Consider the following 23,655-nt stretch of genomic DNA (forward strand, 5'->3'; position numbering starts at 1 on the left):
TGTGCTTTCAAGGGAGATTTGGAGGCATATTTCGTTTGCTTGTTACAAGCAGAACTACAGTTTTGGAACATGATCTGAATATGTCAGCTTTTGCTGGAGCTTTTTGTCTGCTGCAGCAAGCTACTTTTAGTTGTTTCCTGCACTGGGGTGAAGCGGAAAATCTGGCCCTGTCTGAGTGGACTGGAATGTGCTAACAGAACACAGTTGTGATACCCACCCTTATACTGTCATAGATCTTTTTCCTAATCAGTGTCACAATGAGAAAGTGCTGTCTTTTGTCAATGGATAACTCCAGAAGGCATTAGACATTTCCTTGTTCAAGAAAAATACTCTGTTAAAATAACAGAAGTTTCTTGCACTTGTGCCTCCTTATCATCAGAGTAAGGAACAGGGCAGAGGGTCCATTCAGAATTGATGAATTGAGGCTTGGTATATGTGTTGGTGTTATCATTTGAATAAGAAAGTCTCTTACTTACGAATTATGGGAAATAGAGCAGAGAAAAACATGTTTCAGAAAGGGGTGTGACACAAAATCTTATTTACGTATGCAAGAAGGAAGGCAAAACCATTTGTAATTTCAGGGAAGTAGGTATTTACAAGTCAGGTGCATAACTGATAACACACAATGCAGTCAGTGTGTGGCAGCCAGTTTGGAAATACCATTGAAACAGTATTCTTTACTATTCACTTCCTTTTGTTTTGAAATAAAAATGGGGCAGAGAATGTGTGCCTTGACCATTAGGAGGTTGAGGAATTGAATCAAGACTATCTGAGTCTCCTAGAGAGTGCCTTTTGAGGGAATCTAAATACATAGAATCATAGAATCGATTGGGTTGGAAAAGACCTCTGAGATCATGAAGTCCAACCCTTGGTCCAACTCCAGTTCATTTACCAGATCACGGCACTCAGTGCCATGTCCAATCTCAGTTTAAAAACCTCCAGGGATGGTGAATCAGGACTTTCAGCTGCTGTATCTCAGTTCTGCAAAAATGCAGCCCCCAGAATGAGTGTGCATTGGTCAGCTGTCTGTCTTGCTGTCCCCACCCCTTGGAATACATTTGAAGCTAATGCCAGGTTCAACCAAATGTGAAAAGTTTTTAGAAATGCCACAGATGCTAAATTACATTAAGCTTTGTGAAGGTATGTGGCGAAGTAGATGTCTTCCACTGTACTTGAGGAATCTGTAGGGTACTGGTAGGTATTGATGTGTCACTATTTTTGGCCTCAAATGAATCTGTTTACCTTTATATAGAGGTGAATTATAGAGGCAGAGTAGGTAAAGGGAAGACACAGTTTTCATGCTGGTAAGGTTTTATGGTTAATCAAACCTCTCTTATTTTCTCAGCTGGAAGGAGTGGCATCCAGGCTTTCCCCTGAGCATTGATGCCCATTCTCATAGTGAACTGCCTCGTGACATCCAGTTTGACAATGAGAAGGGAATTGACTTCATTCTGAACTACACTAAAGCGTAAGTGTTTGTGGGACTTTAGGAGTTTTTCAGAATCTCTTTTGGGGCAGGGTAAGGATCTGATCACTTTTTAGATTTCATTGAATCTCAAAATTAGATTCTTTTCTCCCAGCTGGATCCTTGGTCAATCAAAGTAGGAAAGAATTGAACAGATTTTTTTTGTTCGTTTGTTTGGGTTTTTTAAATTATCAATATTTAAGCTTTTCACGCTGGAAACTGACTGAGCCTCTGTGTTCTTGTTAGACATGGTTTTGGCTGTAGATAGATAAAGCAAGCATTAGGGAAAAGCATCAGCAGAAGGACTTTAGGCCCCTCAGGTCTTGGGCTTTTGACTTGGTTCTCAGCATCCCCCCCCCCCCTCCCCCCCGAAATACTCCTCTGGTTGCTGGCAATCGTGAAACTTCTCAGTCACATACCCAAAGACAATGGTATCAGTACACCCTTGACATCCTGCTGAGCAGGTATCCACATCTGTGTTCTGCCTAGGGCAACACAGTCACTGTCCACCCGCTTGTATGCGTCCTGTCATTGAGAAAAGCATTGGATGGCCATTGGATGAGTCTGAATAGTCAATCCTGCAGAGCTCTGAAATAGTACAGGGTCAGTGAGGCAAACAGGACCTCTCTGACCTGTGACTCTCCTTCCATGCTGCCTCAAATGCCTAGGTCATATCATAGTATCTCAGATACCCCACCATGCTATCTGGTGGTGGGAGAGTCTGACATGAGATAAGACTGGTCTTTATATGTTAGAGCATTCTTGACATTACATTTGCTCAGCTGAATTTCACTACCAACACAGTGAAATCCCGTGGATAGTTCCAAGAGAACCTACGTCCTTGTCTTCTAATCTTGAATGTTGGAAGCCTTAAAGAACAAATAATTTTTTCTGTCTGTGTTAGCCCTACTATAGATTTCTTCCTCCTTTGTTTCTTCACCACACTAGAATCTGTTTTTCACAACAGAATGAAGCTTTGTAACCTCGGCAAATATTTTTCGTTATCTTTTTTTTAGCAGAATAAATCTCCAGCAGGTGATGAGTGTGTTTCTGCAGCACATATGGCTGTGTGAACCTAGATCTTTCAGAGCTAATTGGAATAAGGCAGATGAATAGCTTTGAAGAGTGGGGTTCTCTAGCTTTCTCTCTTATCCAAACTGGGATGTTAGGAAAATGATAGAACAGGCCAGAGACTGTGTACTCTTGTACCTTTTTAATGCAATACCAGCTGTTAATACCAGAGAATTGGCTGTGGTGTCATACCAGGAGTTGCATTAATGGTACAAGAGATGGACAGAACCTTCTTGCTCTCTGAGCTGGCCCAATGCCACATGTATTGCCTCAACTTTATGTTTAGACTTTCAGAGAACTAAATCTCTCAACTTTAATGACTCAAAAGCTGTGGTCCCTTTTCACCTCATGAAACATCTTATTTCTCAAGTAGTCCTTTAGTATTCATTGGATTCTTAAGGCTTTACAAGTTTTTAGGAATCTGGGCTTTGAGCTTAGGGAAAACTCTAGACTCTGATGTTCCTCTTCCACAGCTTTGCAGGACCCTTTTAGTCAGCAGATAATGAACTTGGTAATGACCATCAGAAATAGTTCTTTGGGAAAATAAATTTTTAAAATAAAATAAGCCAAGAAAACTGTGGAAATTTACATATTGTTATTTAAAAGGCAAGTTATTATAAGGCCAAAAGAGATAATTTTTGATTTGTAGTCAGGCCTTTAGTACAATGCCGACCAGATTATCATTCTGAGTCATTTATTTCTAGTTTTTCTTCCCTCTATGTACAAAATACTAAGTTAAATTATCAAATTGGATAATTTAGCTTTCTTTATCTCTCAACAAATGGTAGAAGATCTCATGCTTATTTGTGAAGTGCTCTGAGATTTAATCAGGCAGAACAGCAGTACAGCCTGTTCACCATGAAACAGACACAGGGGTGAGGCCATCCTGCAAACAACAAAAATCCATCATAGTTTTTGTGTTGTGCTTCTGTGAATAAACCTGTGGCAAAACCAAGAAGAGGTTCCAAGCAAGAGGTGAAAGGTGTGAAAATATACAATCCCCATGCAAGATCATTGAGATCTTCTCTTGCTACCCTGGCAATGGCATGATATTCCAGACGTCTACAAATCCTGTGTTTTCCAAGAGCTGCTGCTTCCGGCATGACATTAGCCAGTGCAAAACAGCTGTTTCCCAGCTCATATAGAAGATCTGAGTGATGTAGGAGCAACAGCATCTGAATGCCAGAGATGAGAGGTTTGCCATTAGGACACATAACCTATTTGGAGACTACATTCCCTTTCCAGCAGTCCCATCCTGCCAGGCTGTGGCATGTTGACAGAGATCCTCAGTCACAGCCAAGTGAAACTTGGAAGCAATTCAGCAGAGTGCAGGGACATCTATCTTTGTCATTGGCTGTAAGGGGTCCTCCCCATGAAGGAGGAACTCGAAACTATATTGCAGATAGCCAGACATTCTGAATAACTAGTATGAAACAAAAGAGATTTTTCCAAAGAATAGCAATGCTTCTTGTCTGGCACATTTGGCTGATAAATCTAGACCTATGCTTTTGGTTGAGTGATCTGTGAAAGTCTTTGAAGAATGAGTTTGATACGTCTTATCTAGCTACACTGATAAGCTTTTGGACAGCTATCTGCAGGAATGGAGTGCAGGAGGTACATGGAGGAAGGCATGAGGCCTGCTTTCAGTTTGGGTACAGTAGGAAGGAAGACAGGGAGGTGTGTTTGGAAATCCAAAGGCTGGTGTAGAGTTGAAAGGTGTAGCTGTGAGGAAGGAGCACATTTAAGGAAAAATGTGAGAGCTGTGGGAGTTATATGAAACATAGGCAGTAGTGGAAGAGGGGAGGGGAAAAGTCCTCTTGTTTGGGACTGCAAAATTGAACTCAGGAAGATATGCCTCAGATATTCTTTATAATGTTGCAAGATTGGATCTTTAGGTGCTATTGGGAGTGGATACCTCTGTAAATTTACAGGATTAATTGTGTGTAGGTGGAGATAATACTGAAGGTGTCCGGTGCTGACATGACCTACAGTATCTAGCAAATGGAAACTCAGCCTGGATTCTGTGCCAGAAATGCAGGCTTGTGTTGCTATTATGGACCAGTGTTGCATTTGGGCAGATTAAGTTCTACAGTCAACTCTGCCATTTTTTCTGTGGTATGGTTTCTAGAATGTGCCGGTATGACATCCAAGAAATACTTGATTTCTTGGGGAAAACAAGTTTTTATTTTCTAAGTCCTTTGAAAGTTTGTTCCAAGGTAGGAAATGTGAAAAACTTCCTCCTTTTGGAAGAAAACTTTGAAATACCTGAGAGTGAATATGTTCCTGACACTCAGCAGGCCAAGGTCAAACCCTACAGCAGCTTTGTGACTACATCTCAAGTGCTGTACCTACTGCTTGGTTTGATTGGTAGCCCCAGGTAAGAAGAGCATCCGGGCAGGACAGGAGCAGTACGCAACAGTTCATGTGTTAAGTGTTTTCTAACCATAGAGCAGTTCTGAAGGAGGGCAGGGGCTCTACAGGACCTTTAGTGGAAACTCTAAAATAAGACAGTCTCAAAGAACTCTTCTCAAGCTACCGAGTTATGTTTTTAAAATAATTCAAACTTCCAGTGATGGTCATACTTCCTTTTGAAGTTCATCTGTGATTCAGATACCTAATTCCTATCTAGAAATTTCTGCCCAGTAGTTATCCTTGCTTTGATCTTTTTGCAATCATTCCATGTCCCTTTCAGTTGTGAAGAGACCTCTGGAGAGGTCATGTCCTGTTGTAGGCTAGACAGTTGTGTGAGTTTTGCCTCCAGGCACCTCTTAACCTTGACTGCCACGTGCAGCAGCAGAAACAGCCAATTATATGTGTCCCCCATCTGGGCTTAGTAAAGAAGCAGCTTCTTCATGTGGGTTATAGTCCTGCTAGTCTAGAGCCCTCCTTTAGGTTACCACTTGCTGTTTCTCCAGGCTTTTGGTCCTCGTCACCCAGTTCTAATCCAGTCCTCTCTGTTAGTTTGCTCATTATAAATCCACCCTTCTGGGATTCTTCCTCCTCAAATGCTGTTTGGGAGGACTTCCCTCAACACTATGACCTTTCTTTACTCTCTCATCTACCATGTGGTGTGTGCACATTTGAAGTGTTAGTGGTAAGCCAGCTTTCTTTTTCAAATTCATTATTTGCTCTTTGGTCAAAGTAAAGGATTTCCATTTAATAGCAACAGTTCAGGGTTTATGTAATAATTTAGGACTTGTCCCCTCATATAAAGGGAACTTGCTGGACTGTGCTGTAGGCAGAATACTTTGCTGAATTAGCACTTCAAGTCAGACATTTCTGGTTCTCAGCCTGCTGTGTCCATGTGATGTCTGCAACCAAGTGACTTGGTTTCTGAGGTTAGAGGTGAGTGCCAAGCTTAACCAGCAGCTAAAGCAAATAGAAAGCTCTCAAAAACTCAGGCCTCACACTGTAGGGATCCAGTCTGGCCTTGATCATGTAGAGACTTACAGCAGCTGTTTAGGAATAGTGATTGACTGATCCTGGCTTATGTTTGTTCTGACTTCACTTGTTCTGCATATCCCTCAGTCTCTTTGTGTTGCCATACCTCTTTCTGAACCACTGTTAATAATAATCTCAGCACTCTCAGCTGATGGTAACTACTGATGACATGTGAAGCACTTGTTTTTCTGACTACAGTTTTTATATGACATAAGTTCTAAAGCACTGCCATTGTAGGTTGCCAAGAACAACTCCAGAATGGAGTTCTGTAAATGCAATAGCAGGAGCTGGGACCTTCATATGTCTTTCAGACTTGTGTGTAAAGCTACAGCCTGCAAATTAAATTCTGTAGGGTAACCAATTCCACATTCCATCACTAAACATTTATTGTGTTTAGATATATAAAAGGTGGAAAAGAATGGAGAAAGGTATTGAGGAAGCTGAAGATGGTTTTTTTCTGATATGTTTTGTTTTGGTGTATTTTTAGGATGGAGAATCTTTATGTCAACCGTTTCATGCACATGTTCCAGTCCTCCTGGAGTGATTTTGCAGATTTTGAAAGGATCTTTGTCAGAATCAGCAACACAATCTCTGGTGGGTTTATCAGCATTTGTTCATGTTTGCATCATAGAATGACTAATTAGTTGTACTGTACATGTCTGATTAGGGTGGAAGTGGCTCACCTGCTCTTCTGCTCTCCAATAAATAGACTTTAGTCTTAGACTGCTGATCACAGCATCAACCCACAAGTCTGAAGAACAAAGATATGATCTCAAAAGGAACTAGAATTACCAGTAATGGCGTAGTACCCTTCTCTGTCCTTAGCTATACTAGAGGTCAGGCCAGTTGGGCGTTAAAGTCCCTTTTGGCTTTTAGAAATGTATTTTCAAGTATGTTCAAGTCCCATAGGACTTAGTTTTGTAAATATTTTTTATCTAAACCTAGAGATATCTTAGTGGGGGTGCTTTTCAGATTGCTTTAGTTGTTAAGCCATCTTTGAAAGTTTGATTGTGCATGTCCCACTTCAGCCATCTGAATAAATGGAAAATCTCTGAAGAGGCAAGTCTGGTACTGTTCTCTGCTAAGGGCAAATATGAAGGTGACCCCTCTTGCCTCTGACACAGACCAGATAAAAGGCTGTTGCCTAATATCTCAGCCATGTGCTCAGTTGCACTGCCGCATAAAGTCCTGGCTTCTCAACCCGGTTCCAACACAGGAAGGGTATCACTGCCTCAGTTCTGCTGTTGTAAGACCTGTAGCTGTAACAGACCTGTAACTTTCCTCAGTTGATTCTCATGGGCCATTTGTGTCAGTGACATGGGGCAGCTAAAATGCTTTCTATGGGGTAAACTTTTCCTCAGATGGATTGTTTTGACAGAACTCAGGTATGAATGTCCGTGTTGTTAGGCCAATGGATCTGGGATGGGTTGCAGAGAGCAGGGAATAACCTGGGAGCTGTAACTTCATTTAGTCCTGCTGCACCCAGGGTGAGTTATCAGCCCACAATCTGAAGAACTATGGTTCTTACTGGAAATCAAGTGTGAGCTAGACCTGAAAACGCATTTGGCATTTATCCAAGATATCTCTTGTCAAATCAGTTTGAATTGGTTAGGCACATTGCATTAAATATCCTGCTGTGCTTGCCATGTCATACTCACATCTTACAAGATGACAAAAATCCCTGTCTAAGAGTATGAGTTTCACTTTTCGTTTCAGGGATGTTCAGTTTTTGCAGCGTCTTTCCTACTGTTAAAAACTCCACTGATGTAGTATTAGCAAATAAGAGACAAACTACTGCTTTTCTTTAGACATTTTCAATACAAAAATCTTGGCAGTTACTTGAAAACTCAGTAAAAAGAATTTCAGGCAGTCATGGGTTTTGAAGTTCATGGTGCCATTTCTGTAGAAGTGGGCTAGGGAGCTTTGGATTTGTGAGCCAGGCCCAACCTTCCACTCTCCACCACAGTTAATTTATTTTGTTGTGTTATTGGATATAAGAAATGCAAAGCTACTTTAAATTTATTAGTGTGTGACTCCTCAAATGTGTGCAAATAGGCTGTTCAAACTCTGCAAAGGAAAATCTTTTCCCTCCTGCTCTGAAGCTTTACTCTTCTTCAGGCTGCCTAAGGATCAGTTTGCAGAAATGAGAGTAATTATGCAGTCTTGGGTATAAACCCAGGCACGCAAGGTAGCAGAGCTATTAAAAACTAATTACAGCAATTTGTTACATTTAATAAGATTGGTTCCTAAAATACTTTTAACACAAGAATTAGATACGATCCACAATTAATTTCATTGATAACATTTCCATACATGTGAGGAAAGCTCTAATTCTGTGACATTTAAACATTAAGTGTTGGTCTCAGTTACCTTAATACAACTCTAAATTTGCTTTTTTGCAAGCCTTGGCAGAAAGAAGGATAATGGAGAAGGTGGTTCAAGGCATTTTTCAGTCATGCAGTTTCTGTCCAAGGTGATGAGTAATTTTTTGCTTGGTGTAAACTTCAGATACAGCTTCAGACTCATTATGCAATTGACAGAGATAATGTAAATGTCACTTTATGTAAACTTAACTTTTTTATGTGTTGTTAGAGAGCATTGTGGGGTTTAAGACTTTTTAGTTTTGATTATCACTGCATTCCTCTGGGCATATATTTTTCATCATTTTACCCTTTTTAGAAAAATAAATTGCTTTCAGAAAAAGTCCTGCCTTTTCTGAAAACAGACAATAGTGGGAAAGTTTATTACCTTAATTTTTCCTCTCAAGACATCAATGGGATTTTTCACATAATCATGTCTTTTGTGACTCTGAACTTGTAGACTAAAGTGGTGACATGACACTATGAAATGGAAACCTGCGACTATGGAAAGCATCCATTAGTACTACACATGTAATAGTAAAGAGATGAAATAGCCCAGACTAGACTTTTACTGAGATTTTAATCTGGGTTTATATTAGCACTTGAAAAGTCAACAGAGGGGAAAAAAATCACAAGCAAAACACTGAATGAGGAGTTTTACTAAGTCAAAACCCACACCTGTCCCCAGGTATCCCGTGCCCAGCTCCAGCTAAGAAGATTGCTCCAGCCACTGCCGTTCTTTCCCTACACACATTTCTGGGTATTTCCCTTCTCCTGCCTGTGCCATCTGTTTTTGGACTTATCCTTGTGTACTGCAGGCCTTACGAATTTGAAGAATGAGATTTAAAAATACAGTGGAAGACCTGAGAAAATCATTTGCAGATGCAGAGAGTTTTTTCATAGAAGTGGAATATTTTACTGCTCATTGCCTCTCTACATGGAGAAAAAAATTATTATCAATTAAATTTTTCTCGAAGTGAGAAGCAAAGATTAAATTGTCCATTTAGCTTCAATGTTTTTCTTTTAAAATTCTGTGTCACCTTTTCAATCCTTTTCTTCCGCTTTCTGAAGTCAAAGTTGCAGTGCAGTATAACAAAAAGCAGGGGGCAAGGCAGGAATTCTACAATACAGTAGGATATTGATGCAGTAGGCTTATCTTTCCATTAGAATATGTGATGCAGCACTGGAAGGAAGATTTTATGTTTGGCTACCAGTTCCTGAATGGATGCAATCCTGTGTTGATACGGAGATGCACAGAGATACCCAAAAAGCTGCCTGTGACTATGGATATGGTAGAATGCAGTCTGGAGAGGAACCTGACGCTGGAGGAGGAAGTGAAGGTACAGCTCTGTGTCAGACTGGACTCCACCTGTTCCTTCTTACCTTCTCTAACCTCCAAACTCTATTCTAACTGCCTTCAGCCACATCTCTCTTCAGGCTGTGTGGTTGGTCATGGCAGAGCTGTTTGTCTCTGCAGACTGGCAGCGCTTCTGTTGACTGTTTTCTCCTGCTGTCCTGGAGCTGCGGACTCTGCCTCTCTACAGGTCCAGTGGAAGAGCTGTAACCAGGAGCTGAAGGATTTTTTTCCGTGGTTTTCTCTGAAAGGTTAGGGATTGACTGAATGCCTCAGAGGGGAAAAGTGCCTCTTCCTTTCCTGTTAGGGTCTTACACTGTTGTCACCTGTGGAGTTGAACTAACATGCTGAAGAAGGGATGACAAGGGTGGTGCCTTGCTTTTGTTTGTATAAGGAGTATGGGGTTCTCTTCAGCTAGCAATGTGAAACTTGTTTACATCTGAGTTTCACTACATGAGTGCCAACAACATAGTGCTCTTTACTGAAAGGCTCACTGCTAGACTCTGCCAACGTAAGTCAGTTAGTTTGTGAAATGGTACTTGTTGTCTCAATGGCATCATCCCTGAGCCACCATGAGCAAGGACAGGCCAATAGTAGCTTGTAATCACCAGGCAAAAGTCAGTCTTTGGCCAAGACTTCCCATTCTTTTGTTCTGAGCCTTGCTACTTGCACACCATTAAAACACATTGTGCTTCTTTTTTATTTTACTTTTTTTCCTCAGCAAGGAAACATTTTCATCGTGGACTATGAGCTACTTGATGGTGTGGATGCCAATAAAACAGACCCATGCACAATACAGTACTTAGCTGCACCCATTTGTCTGCTGTATAAGAATCTGGAGAATAAAATTGTACCTATTGCAATCCAGGTGAGCCTACTGTCAGAGTCTAAAGGGACACATTGCTTGTTGTCTCATTTTAAACATGAATGACTTAGGGTTTCATGTTCTTTTTATATCTTTCAGCTTGGTCAAAAGCCTGGGCCAGACAATCCCATATTCCTTCCTTCAGATGCCACATATGACTGGCTGCTAGCTAAAATTTGGGTCCGCTCGGCTGATTTCCACGTCCACCAAACAGTGACCCACCTCTTACGGACACACTTAGTCTCAGAGGTGTTCAGCATAGCTATGTTCCGTCAGCTGCCTGCTGTACATCCCCTCTTCAAGGTTGGTTCTTGTGTGAGGGGATGTATGGGAACAAGGGTGGTTATCACATCAGTTTGACAAACGAAAAGGAAGTTCTGGTGATAGTTCAGCTGAAATAGTTTAACTGGCTGCCCTGCAAGGCAAGATGCAGCTAAGCTACCAGGACTTTCAGGAGTTCAAACTTTACGTCTGGTTGCTGTTGAATTTAATCTAAGAATTTGCCTTCATTGTTTGTCCACTTCACAGCTTTTGGTGCCACATATGCGGTTCACAATAGCCATCAATACCAAAGCCCGAGAACAGCTTATCTGTGAATGTGGCCTTTTTGACAAGGTAGGTAATTCTCTTTGTGAATCTTTATTGCTCATGTTTGTTCACTGTTCTTCATTGTTCTTCATAGTTACAAATGTACATATCCTTTTACTCATCACATATTGCCATCTTTCTTGACCTTTCTACTGAAGGGCAAACATAAGTAATATCACCTGAGAAACTGCCACACAGAACTGATGGCTTGGTTTGCTAAAGATGTTCTCTTCTCACCTCTGAGAAGCCAAATCAGAACTGGCCAATATCAGTCAGTATATCACTCATTGTTGATGGGACTTTGGGTTATAAGAGTGCAAGATACCATGTTGTGCACAAAAATTCCTGCACATGTATACACACAGTTAAGTCCCAAATTTCTTTCAAGTATTCAGTTATTCATCTGTGAGAAAAAAAATTTGTGATTGCAGATGGAAATTTTCATCACAGAAAGACATATATGTAAGACATTTCTGAGCCCACAAGTAGTGGGTGTAGATTCCAGCCTGTCTTCTTGAATTCCATAAACAGCACATTTGCTAGGATTAAATCTCAACTTCATCTGAGCCAGTAAAACATAGCTGTATGTCGTACCTTTATTGATGATTTGAATGACGAATCAAATGCATCCTCAGTAAGTTTGCAGATGACACCAAGTTGGGTTGGAGAAATGGAATCCTGGATCTGGCAACCACAATAAGTTGGCACACAGCAGTCTCTGTGACAACATGCTAGCAGCAAGTGGGAAGTTTGGGGAGGTCCTTTCAAAGAGGGAGCCTGTGTTTCAGAACAGCTCTGTCCCCCTTACACCACTGGCCCCAGGCCAAAAATAGCTTTCTTGCTTCAGAGTTTTTCATCCAAGTCGAATCAAGAGGATAAATCCAGATGCCTTCCCGTGTCATCTGTACTCCACTGCTGGCTGTGGAGACCTCCCATTCCTTTCAACAGAAGCATCATGTCCGTACCCCATGCATGTGGGATGACTGTGCAGCTAAAACCTGCCAGCAAAGATCCTTGAGTTCCAGAATTTGTTGGTTCCAGTGTAGATGAACAACCAGCTGGAGGACAGTCAGCATAAGGTGATGACTGCTACAACACTCCCATCACATGCTAGAGAACCAACATTTGGGAACTTTTGTGCAGTGATTATCTAAAGACTTTTCGTGGTGCTATCTGTTGTAGGCATGCTGTGTTTTCCAAATAAAAATATATTGAAACCCTGGCCAATCCTCATCAGTGGTCAGTCACCCAGCAGGATTGATCTCCTGGCATAAATTCCAGGGTGACTGATTGTAGCCTGCATCCCTAAATACTTTCTCCTGAACTAGTCTGTAGTGGCAGTGTGTAGTTCAGCTAAAGCCCTCATCTAACACACTCATGGGTGCCTTCCTTCACACATGCGCTGGTTTGGAGCATAGGACTGGCAGAAAGTGCCATGCTTTGATGTTGTTGTACTTAATTACTGTATTCCAGTATAAGCAGGTGCTGTACCTATGGTGAAAATGTGGATATTTACTGTGATTCATGGGAGAGGTGTGAAATCTCTGATGTCAAAATGCACAGTAGTACAGAGTAGACTTCTGCAGTTTGGTACTTTGTGCAGAGATGTGGTTTTCTCCTTGAAAAACAGATTAATCAGCAATCTGAATGCAATCTCCTGTGAATTTGGAAAGCCAGTCTTGGCACAAAGTGGGCATAATCTCCTACTTTTCCCATCTTGCCATTCTTCCTGCAGGCAAATGCTACAGGTGGAGGAGGACATGTACAAATGGTGCAGAAAGCAATGAAAGATCTGACTTACAGTTCCCTCTGCTTTCCTGAGGAGATCAAAGCTAAAGGGATGGACAGCAAAGAGGATATCCCCTACTACTATTACCGTGATGATGGCATTAAAGTCTGGGAGGCTATAAAGAGGTAAAATACCATAGTTCTAGAAATGGATAATAAAGTTGCTGTCACGGAGACAGAGACCTCATTTTTTTTTCTACTTGCTTTGGTCTTCATCACATGTTGTGAACAATACATGAGCTGTTTAGTCATGTAGTGCCTTTTGCATCTGAGTCAAAAATATACAGTCAAGCACGCATTCTTGAAAGACTTAATTCCTGCTTTTTTTCAGTTTTCTTGCATTCTGTATTTCAGAGGACCTTTTATAAGGACTCTTCTATAGGATTTCACAGAATTTAATGCGTTAGAATTTAGCCTGCAAAGGGAATTTGATAATAATATTTTTTAGCTATGCCGAAATGAAGAGTAGACCCAGCTCTCTGAATCAGCCACCTGAGTTCATCAAGGTTTTTGTGGAGTGAAAATGTAAGCATGACTTCCATGAGAGTTGTGTTTTGAAACTCAGTAAATTAGGTATTAACTGATCAGAGCAAACCCTTTCTTAAAATGACTTAAAATTGCAAGGTCTGAGTTTAATCAGGAAGGGCAGCAATTCTGAGTCAGGAGAGGTACTGCAAGGCTGCTCGACCACACAAACGTAGCTCCTTTCCGGATCTGAAACACTGCCTCAGAATGGAACGATTTATACGGTTTTTATTCTGCTGCAGCGTTTAATTTAGCAAACAACACATTTTGGCATGACATGCTAAATATGCAGCTGTTCCTGGTCACATGACTGTTGAAAAGCAGCATGTTCATTAAAGCTCAGATCTTTTGTGTACAGAAAGTAGGAGGTGTATGATGCAAGCAATAGTATTGAAAGTGTTGAGTACGTCTTTGTCTCCTGTGTTTTCTCTGTGTTTTGACAAGGGGTTATCTTGCAATAGCTCATGCAATAGTTAGTGCCCATTTGAGAAAAAGGTAGTCGTGACTTTGCAGTGGTTGTTTTCTTTATGCAGTCAGGGGGGTTTTTTGTCCTCTTTCCTGTGTTTTCTTTGTATTTCAAGGTATGCCTGTCAAATACCAGGTAGTACTTAATCAACTCAGTTTAGTTTGAGTGTTTGTGGGTGTTAACCTCACTGGAGGTTTATGCTACACTGCCTCAAACTTGACTGAGAGATTCTTTGTAGGTGAATAATTTGGTTTATAAATGGTGTGGGCAATACCCTTTAAAGTGTGGGAAATCCTGGCACATAAACCCATGGTGTGCATGTGTCTACTTACCATGAATCTTCTACACTCTGCAGGAGTATCAGTCTTCACTTTTTAATGAAATAATTTCTATCCCCAGCATGACTTCACACGTGGTCGATGGCCAAGACTTAAAAAAGCTGTTAAGGTTGTCCCTATAGAAACAAGGAGTCTCACACGGCAAATTTGTAAACTCATTCTCTAATACTCAGCTTCCTCTTTTTGATCTAACTACAGATAGATATATTAACCCAAAGATACTTCAGTGCAAAAGGTCTCATCTACATTTCCTATACTAATTTATATTTGTGTGGAAGGGGGTCTAAAATACTGCCATTTTCTAAGAGAAAGATTCCATTCCATATCACCTGACACCTGTGCCAAATGCGTGGAGGCAGAGCTTATGCAGGGCAGCTTTCTCTGCATTTTGCAGAATTTTTCTTTTCCTTTGGCTTCTTCTAGAAGCTAGAATTACTTAGACTTGGTGTTTATACAGTTGTCTGCCTAAATGGCAACTCTTGACTTGGCTGACTGATAGGAGCCACATTGACAGATTTATAAAAGTCTCCAAATTGCAATAAATTTATAAAATTTGTAAATTTTTGTCTTGTTAAGGGATAAATTTCTCTTGGATAACAGTTCTTAATTGCATCAGTCAGGTTCTGCAGTCAAATGTTTCACCCTATGGGTTGTTGTCAAAATATTTAGCAAGAGATTATAGGTATCTGCAGAGCTAACACAAGAGCTCAGCGTAGCCCAGTTAAGCAGTCATTCAGTTATGAAATGCAAATCTTCAGGAAATCAGGCTTACCTGATTTTCCTGCCTTCAGAACTATTTCTGTTATGTTATTATTTTAAGAGCCTTTCTTTCAGAGGTGAGTTAACCTGGGCAGCTTTCATAGAAAGTGGGATCTTGAGAAAAGGAACTGAACAGGGAGGAGATATTTTCTGTAAACCGTGGGTGTATGAAATAGCTCTAGACATCTTCTTCCCATAAGAAGTTTCCTAGGCCATGCCCATTTTGGAGCGTGCCACTTGTGTTTCATGAAAAGGATGTCCAGTAGGAGGGCTCAACTATTTGAATGGTATACAGGAACAGCTTTGAAGGGTCCCACATACAGGGGATGATACTGGTATCACTGTTTGGGAACCCCACTTCCCAGTGTGAGAATCACACAGGTATGAAAGAAAGTCTGTATTAAGTGAAGGATGTAGATCTGATGACAGAGGTCTGAGCAGGAGCAAAGGCTCAAGTAAGAGAATAAAGTGCACAGGATTGTTTAGGGGATGCAGTGTAGTCCAGCATCTTCTTGTTGGCAGAGGAAGTGATGCTGCACTCCCTAATGAATCTACATTGCCTCTGTACATTCCCACTGTTTGTAGGAAGGAGGTAAGAGGTTGCTGAGACCTTCTCTTGCCCTTATTCCATTCCCCACACAGCATCTGCAAGGGCAATAGAGGATCTTGAAGAATGGCAGACTTGCTTTCTCTTTTTGATTTTGTTTTGTTCATTTGTTCCTGCCCGCAGTTTTGCAGAGGATGTTATTCACATCTACTATGAAAGTGATGAGGTGGTGCTTGAGGATGTGGAGCTCCAGGCTTTTGTCAAAGACATTTACGTCTATGGAATGAGGGGTGTGAAAGCTTCAGGTAAGTAAGGTGTGATGGCCCAGCCAAGTCTGCAGCTTGTCAAGTACCTGCTGACAGCAGTGTTGTGTGCACAGCATGCCTTGAGCTGTGAGAGACCCTCTCCCTTCTTGGCCCAAAGATGCTCAGTTCTATGGGTGAGACCTCAGAAAGACCTCAGGGCTTCCTTCAGGAAACAATTCCTTCCTTTCCCACAGATTCTCATCATGAGCCTGGGCAACTTGTGTAATCTGTCTACACAGGTCCTTTGATCTTGTCTGCTCATGCTTTAAGCACTGGGGTGGGGAGGGACAGGTGCTGTATTTGCTGTTGAAACTACCAGGCAGACTGATAGAAATCACAAGGAGCAGCAAGCCTCCCTTGGATCCTCTCCTTCAAATCTTACACCAAATAAGAACATCTAAGAACCTCCCCAGGAGTATCTTGCTGCACTTTGTTCAACATCTGTGTCATCACTGAGCTGTTTCTCCTCTCTTCAAGAGAAGATACTCATATTTCCAATAAATATTTTCCTTTGCTCTGTCTCTTCTCACTGCCTCTCTTTTCTTGCAAACCATTACTTGCCCATGGGAGCTCTCACCCATAACATGGCTCAGTTCTCCCACCTGACTTAACACTCCCCTGTCTTTCCCTAAATATGTTTTTTATCTTCCACTCACATTTTTTCCAAGCAGATTTTCAGGAATTTATAGAGGTAGGTGAGCATTCTTTATACTGTCCTGACTGATTTACATCTGACAACACCAGCTGACCAGTGACCTAGGGCAAATGGCTTTGGTGTTGCATGCACACATTTGAGTACAAGATGGTCAGGCAAGCCTGTGATATTACCAGTATGTACTGGTGTATAAAAGCCTTCTGGGCTCTTATCTGCCTGGACAGGCAAACCATTGGGGTACACCTAGTTGCTGTGATTTTTTTTGACAAGTTGTCTCTTAGAAAAAGCTTAGAAATGGCCTTCCAGTAGGAACTTCATGCTTGATCTAAGCATCTTGATATAGGACAAGTACTGAGCCTTCCCAAGGCTACAGCTGGAGTGGAATGCTACAAGCACCACCAGAGGCAGGACTGCCACTACAGATGGTGAACCTACTAGGTCTGCAGCATCTGTGTCTGCACTGCTGCCATGCCAAAGGCTGTGTCATAGAGCAGGTGGACTTGGCTGGTTCTGTAAAGAATGGGAGGAGGTTAAATGGGGGAGGCTACAACACTTGGGTCTCCATCTCCAGTCTCTGTTTCATCCCTGGGAAGGCTGCTGTGACTGGGAGAATGACAAACTTCTTTAAAGGTGAGCACAGTGGATAACAGAACACGGGAGGGGACAGTGTGTCTTCTCCTCTGTGGGCTTGGTAGCTGGCCAGAGCTACCACGTGCCTTTTCCCTCTCTCAGGTTGAGTTCACATGTGCATCAGGTTGGTGGTAGAGATATGAAGGAGCTGGCACACACAGTCTGAGCAGGGGCAGCTTGCTCCAGGGTGCTGACAGATCTGTTGGTTTACTGGGTCCTGTGGTCACATTGAGATGGGACAGGAAGTACAGCACAGGAATCTGATTTAGTGAGGATAAGAGAGATACAGGCCTGGGGTTGCCTTAGTTGCAAAATATTTCCCTAGTCCCTGACTATTCCGTTTTTTCTTTATATAGCTCCATTTGATTATTGTCCTTCAACATCAGCTTAATGCAACTATTTCTGTTCCTCATTCCGTTGTTTCAGAAGTTCTCATTTCCTCACTTCCCATTTCAGTGAATAAGCTCTCCCTGCAGTCTTTCTCACAGTACACTTGATTGCTGAGTGTCAGACCTTTATAAATAGGAGCACATGGTCACTTCCTCCTTGGCATGAACCTTCCCTGCTTGCACTGCAGACTGAAGAAAAATGGAGCACCTGAGGCCCCTGCCCTGTGGACTCTCTGGGTTCCTTGCTGCAGGATAGGTAGGATAGGGACATAGGTTTTTTTTTTAAAGTGTAATTAGACTTTGTCTTTCCCTTATGGAACATCACATACTTTGCAAATGGTGTTGCCTCACAAACCTGTGTGAGGTAAGGCAGGATCACTGTTTTTATAACTGCACAGCCAAGGCATGGAGAGGTTCAGTAGCTCCTGTCAGACCATGCAACAAGACTTAGAGAATGCCCTGCTCCTCAGTGGCTGCTTCATGGCCCTCTTTTCCTTTGATTACTGGTGGATAAAAGGGTTACTTCATAGCTGGGTTACTTAAGCTTTTCTTCTCCCTCATCTAGGGTTTCCTAAGATGATCAGGACACGAGAGACACTAGCGGAATATCTCACAGTGGTAATATTCACCGCATCAGCTCAACATGCAGCTGTGAACTTTGGTCAGGTAGGAATTCGTGGGAAGACTGTTCTTCCTTCTGGGCTGGGAAGTGCATCTACCAGGGCGAGGTCTGAGAAATATTTTTTAGTAGATGTACAGAATTACATTATTGTTTCTGGTCAAAATAACTGCAGAGCGATCTGCAAATCCCCATGAAGTCTATGGAAACTGCAGTATTTTGGAAGCTAAGAAAGGCATTTTGAGTCTTACATATGTACCAGAGCTCAGATTTAGAGGTTCAAACTTCCATATTTCAGGTATACTTATTTTACTGTGGGGACAGGGAACTTTTTTTTTAAGCATTTAAATGAGTTGGTAAGACCTCAGGAATAAGGGTTCAGGTGCACAGCCTAGCTACCAGGCTTTTCAGAAATCACCTGAACTCCCTGGATCTGATATGTGCTGGTAGTGTGAGGCCCCCTCTACAATGCAATGAATTATGGTGTGTCTTTACTCTGCCTTTGCTGTGAGTGCATGCACAGATGACTACTGTGGATTGCTCTTGCAAGTGTGCTAATTTCACAGAATCACAGAATATGCCAACTTGGAAGGGACCCACAAGGATCCCTGAGTCCAATCCTTAGACCTGCACAGGACCATCCCCAAAAGTCACACCATGTGCCCAAGAGTATTGTCCAAACACTTCTTGAATTCTGTCAGGCATTAGTGCTGTGACCACCTCCTGGGGAGCCTGTTCTTGTGCCCAGACATTCTCTGGGTGAAGAACCTCTTTCTACTATCCAATCTAAACCTCTTTTGAGACAATTTCAGGCCATTTCCTCAGGTTCTTTCACCGACCACCACAGAAGAGAGATCAGTGTCTTCTCCTCCTTTTCGCCTCACAAGGAAGTTGTAACTGCAATGAGGCCTCCCCTCAGTCTCCTCTTCTCCAGGCTGAACAGACCAAGTGACCTCAGCCACTCCTCATATGGCTTCTCCCTCAAGGCCCTTCACCATCTCCATTGCCCTCCTTTGGACACTCTCTAACAGTTTAATGTATTTCTTATATTGTGGTGCCCCAAACTGCACACAATATTTGAGGTGAGGCCTCCCCAGTACAGAGCACAGAGGGACAATCCCCTCCCTTGACCACCTGGTGATGCTGTGCCCGATGACCCCCAGGACAGGGTTAACCCTCCTGGCTGCCAGGGCACTGCTGACTCACATTCAACCTGCCATCAGCCAGGATCCCCAGTCCATTTCCATGGCACTGCTTTGCAGCCTCTCATTCCCCAGTGTGTATAATCATCTGAGCTTGCCCCCTCCCAGGTGCAGAATCTGGCACTTTCCCTCACTGAACTTCATATGGTTGGTGATTGCCCAGCCCTCTAATTTGTCCAGGTCACTCTGCAGGGCCTCTCTGATTTCGAGGGAGTCAACAGCTCCAATCAGTTTTGTGTCATCTGCGAACTTGCTTAGTATCCTGTCTAGTCCTGCATCCAGGTAGTTTATGGAGACGTTGAAGATCATGAGGCCAAAGACGGAGCCCTGTGGAACCTCACTAGTGACAGGACACCAGCCTGATGTCACCCCCTTCACGATTACCCTCTGTGCTCTACCCATGAGACAATTACTCACCCACCCCATGATGTGTTTATCCAGTTGTGTGCTGGACATTTTGTCCAGAAGGATACTGTGAGAGACAGCATCAAAAGCTTTAAGCTGAAGTGCAAGATCTCAGATGGCAGCAAAACTCAGGGTCATATCTGAGGCAGAAAGAGACATCACCAGCTCACAACATTGAAGCAGGCCAGAAGTCAATTCTGAGTTCCCAGTCTGCCACTCACCATGGCCATATCTGCTTGCCATATTTCATATACCATAATGAACCAGCATCCTTTATCGGTCTAGTGCCTGACCACAGTACTGTGGGCATGGTCTTGGAGGAAATTGTGCAGAAAAGAGAAACTGAGAAAAGGGGAATTTTTTTTTACCCCCGAGACCACCTTAGTTTATCAGAAAAGGTCTTTGTTTAATAAAAATGGTATGCCCTTACCCTGTCTGGTGAGTTTGGGCTGTGTGGCACATGCCTATGGCTAGCAGAATAACTACTCCCATTTTGGTGAATCTCATGTGAGTCCTGAACAAAAACAGTGGGGACTTCCTTGTAACCTCCAGTCCTTCTCTAGAGCATCTCTCTGTCCTTAATGTCCACCCTTTCTGAGAGGCTCATATTACAGAAGCAAACTCCCTGTTGTCAAACTCCTGATTTTCTTTGCTGTGTTCCTAAATACCAACCACTGTAGCTTTTCACTGTGCTCTCTTACTCTGTTGTGCAGTATGACTGGTGTTCCTGGATTCCCAATGCCCCACCAACAATGCGCTGCCCTCCTCCAACACAAAAGGGAACTGTCACTATTGAGCAAATTGTGGAGAGTCTGCCAGACAGGGGACGTTCTTGTTGGCATCTTGGAGCTGTCTGGGCCTTGAGCCAATTCCAGGACAAAGAAGTAAGTCAACCTCCCTTTTCTAGGTGGTGGAGATGTATGTGAGATCACAAGGGCCGTGGCAATACTGTGTAAACTCAGGAGGATTGTAGTGCTGCTCTCTGCTTGGCTTGACCATGTTTACCTTTCTGTAGAGATGTGTCAGTGATGTGCAGTTGCCTTTGTTCTGTCAGATGCACACCAGCTCTGAGCAAGAAGTTACACTTTTGCTCTGAGGCTGTGTTTCAGCCATAATGAAAGTTTCTAAGGTCAAGCATGGCATTGCTGAACAAGGATGCTGGTGTGCGAGGCAGAGGGCTGCAGAGCCATAAGGGGTTTTTCCATTCCTTGCCCCAGCAGTGCTGGGGAAGAAGGTAGAACAGTTCTCTGTCCCCATGTCCTGTCCCTTTGGAAAATCTGCTCCAGTGCCATGTGCACCACAGTAGTGGCTTGTGCCTGGCTGGTGAGGAGTAAAAGCAAAACAAGTCTATGGAAGGCTTTGCAAGCATGGTCTGTAGCCATTTCCCTCATGCAAAATGATGTAGGTTGTTTCACCCAAGGGCTCTGTCTGGAGGATGTGATTTGAAATCCTTAAATTGAAGATGATGGACAGAGGGTGCTTCAAGTTTCTGTCTAAAAAGAAAGTAGTACTAGCGGAGAAGCTGATACTAAGGGTAGTATCATGGCAAATAGTCACCTAAAGCAATGCCAGTGTGCATATTGACAATGCAGTATTCGGAGCACTGTTAGAGTCCAAGCTGACTAAAGCAACTGTCATATTGAACTCTGAGGGACAGTTTTAAGTCACCAGAAACTGTCACTGAATGAAGTAGTCATCTTCCTTTTTCATCTCTGGCTGTTAATTCCACTCTCATGCTGTCCTCTTCTCTAGCAGCATAAATGTTTGAGTGACTATGCAGAGATCTGGCTTAGGAAGCTCATCTGACTGACTACTGGCCTGAATAAAAGTGGTTGTTTTTCAGCAGATAAGCTCTCTGCAGGTGGAGGAGGTGCCACACAGACACCTGAACTAGTGCCACAGAAAGATGCAGGGATGGAAAGAACCAGGCAGCAATAGAGGGAAGGTAGCAGAGCATCTTTCATTGGCAGTGCCGATGTAGGCTAGCTTAAATATTGCTAGTACTATTTTAATAATAGCATTTGTGAGGTGATGCTCTGGGTGCTGTTCTGCATAATGTTGAAACAGAATTGCCTTTGCTTTCTCATAGCATGATTTTTTGGTGTTTTTCAATTAGCTGTTTCTGGGCATGTACCCAGATGAACACTTCGTGGAGAAGCCAGTGAAAGAGGCTATGGCGAAATTCCGCAAGAATTTGGATGAGGTTGTCAACACCATCACTGAACGCAACAAGAACAAAAAGCTTCCTTACTACTACCTTTCCCCAGATCGTATTCCCAACAGTGTTGCTGTTTGAAGAGACAGCCAGGAGAGTTTGGAAGCGTGTAAACCTAATGATGCTTTTCTCTTACATATGCTTCTTCAATTAACTTTCAGAAATGGATAAGAAACCCATTTCCTCCGTCAGAGCTGGCCTAAGTCTATCTGAAATTTCAAAACACATCTGGTTATGACCAATCTTGCAGACAAAGTCTAGTTGGCAGTAGGTCAAATTTGCTACAAGTTTATTTTCCCAGGATTTTTAAATTAATCTTAGAATCAATATGCATGTTTCTGTTATCTTGTCCTCTCCTTGACAAAACAATGTAATCACAGATATTCACCTACTCAGTGGAAAAATACCATGAGCAATAAGCAAGTCACATCTTTAAAATCCTATTTTTCCTAGGAGACATAGAAAAATGTAATATTTAATGTTTATGCATTGTTTTTGACTGGTTAAAACAAATATTAAATGTTTTCACTAAAACTGTGAACATCCTAATCAGGATGAAGGTAAAAGCAGGACATTTTCTTAACATAGCTGATGGGATTTTATCATTTTTTTACCAAGCTTGTGGGAAATAGCATCTCTTAGGAGATTAAAATTTTGTACCTTCTTAAACTTAAGTATTTTCTACATAAAATTAGGAAGGGTTATTTTAGCCTCTGCCAGCAGGGATGATGTCATTCATATGTATAGACAAACATTTTACTTTGCACAATGGCATCAAGTACAGGCCTAGCAGTGCTTATGCTCAATTTCTGTTTCAATGCTTGAGGCTGCTGGGTTTTGTGGACAGTTTGTTCTGTTTTGTGGGGAATGAGGATGTTACTTTGTATAATGGCAGAATTTCTGGAGAGGGCTTGATTGACAGCTTCTAAGAAGAATCTTAGATGTGGCAAATTAAATATAACTGGCATGTTCCATATTAGAGAAAACTGGGTTTGGTGTGGTTTGTTTAGAGATGATTAGGTTCAAATACTTGGGCCTGGGCTAAAGCTGAGAAAGTCACTGAGATAATGAAAGCAAAATTGAGTTTTGGGAAATTGAAGAGTTGTGGTTTGGGTGATAACAATTTGGGTTTATTTTTCTGAGAATTTGTTCCTTATACTAGGTTTGCTGGCCTGCAGTGTGTTTTTTCAGTACATAAGAAAGCTTCTTGTTCTAATAAAACAAAACTGAACATCTAGCTTTTCCTTCCTAATTCAGTATATAATGCTGTATGTCTTGAAAACCTTGTAGGAATAAACACAACCTGCTGTGTACAGAAATTAAGCTTCTGCTCTTTGAGAAATATAGTTATTTCTATAATTCCTGGGTGATCTGGAAAAGAGTACTACTAAAATATACATACTTTCATATGAAGCAGGTGTGAAAACTGATTTTAGGCCCTTTACAGCAGATGGATTCCCTTTTTCTCCGCCCATACTAAAGACTTGGAGAAAGAACTGGAGGGTAAGACCAGTTCCAGTGACTGAGGAAGTACATTTATGATTTGTGCATTTTCTTACTGCAGCCTATGAGAAGGGATGAGTGCAGGAGCAGTCATGCAAGTGTGCAGTGAACCTGGAACAGGACCAAGGGATCAGAGGCAACAACCCATGAGACCACTACTTCAAA

The 23,655-nt window shown here is 42.2% G+C and overlaps 1 protein-coding gene across 1 annotated transcript in view; it reads left to right on the top strand.

The window, feature by feature from the left end:
• The window catches only part of ALOX5 (arachidonate 5-lipoxygenase), a 32,271-nt gene extending 8,924 nt beyond the window's left edge, over window positions 1-23,347 (top strand). Inside the window, exons 4-14 of the mRNA XM_071563382.1 lie at window positions 1,346-1,468; window positions 6,465-6,571; window positions 9,505-9,677; window positions 10,413-10,559; window positions 10,656-10,859; window positions 11,085-11,171; window positions 12,880-13,058; window positions 15,751-15,872; window positions 18,112-18,212; window positions 20,486-20,656; window positions 21,889-23,347. Of these exons, the coding sequence (XP_071419483.1) occupies window positions 1,346-1,468; window positions 6,465-6,571; window positions 9,505-9,677; window positions 10,413-10,559; window positions 10,656-10,859; window positions 11,085-11,171; window positions 12,880-13,058; window positions 15,751-15,872; window positions 18,112-18,212; window positions 20,486-20,656; window positions 21,889-22,068 (1,594 nt within the window). The 3' untranslated portion in view covers window positions 22,069-23,347. The remainder of the gene's footprint in view (window positions 1-1,345; window positions 1,469-6,464; window positions 6,572-9,504; window positions 9,678-10,412; window positions 10,560-10,655; window positions 10,860-11,084; window positions 11,172-12,879; window positions 13,059-15,750; window positions 15,873-18,111; window positions 18,213-20,485; window positions 20,657-21,888) is intronic.
• Window positions 23,348-23,655: the final 308 nt, after the last annotated feature.

Source organism: Pithys albifrons, chromosome 9 (genome assembly GCF_047495875.1).
Source record: "Pithys albifrons albifrons isolate INPA30051 chromosome 9, PitAlb_v1, whole genome shotgun sequence".
Taxonomy (NCBI): Eukaryota; Metazoa; Chordata; class Aves; order Passeriformes; family Thamnophilidae; genus Pithys; species Pithys albifrons.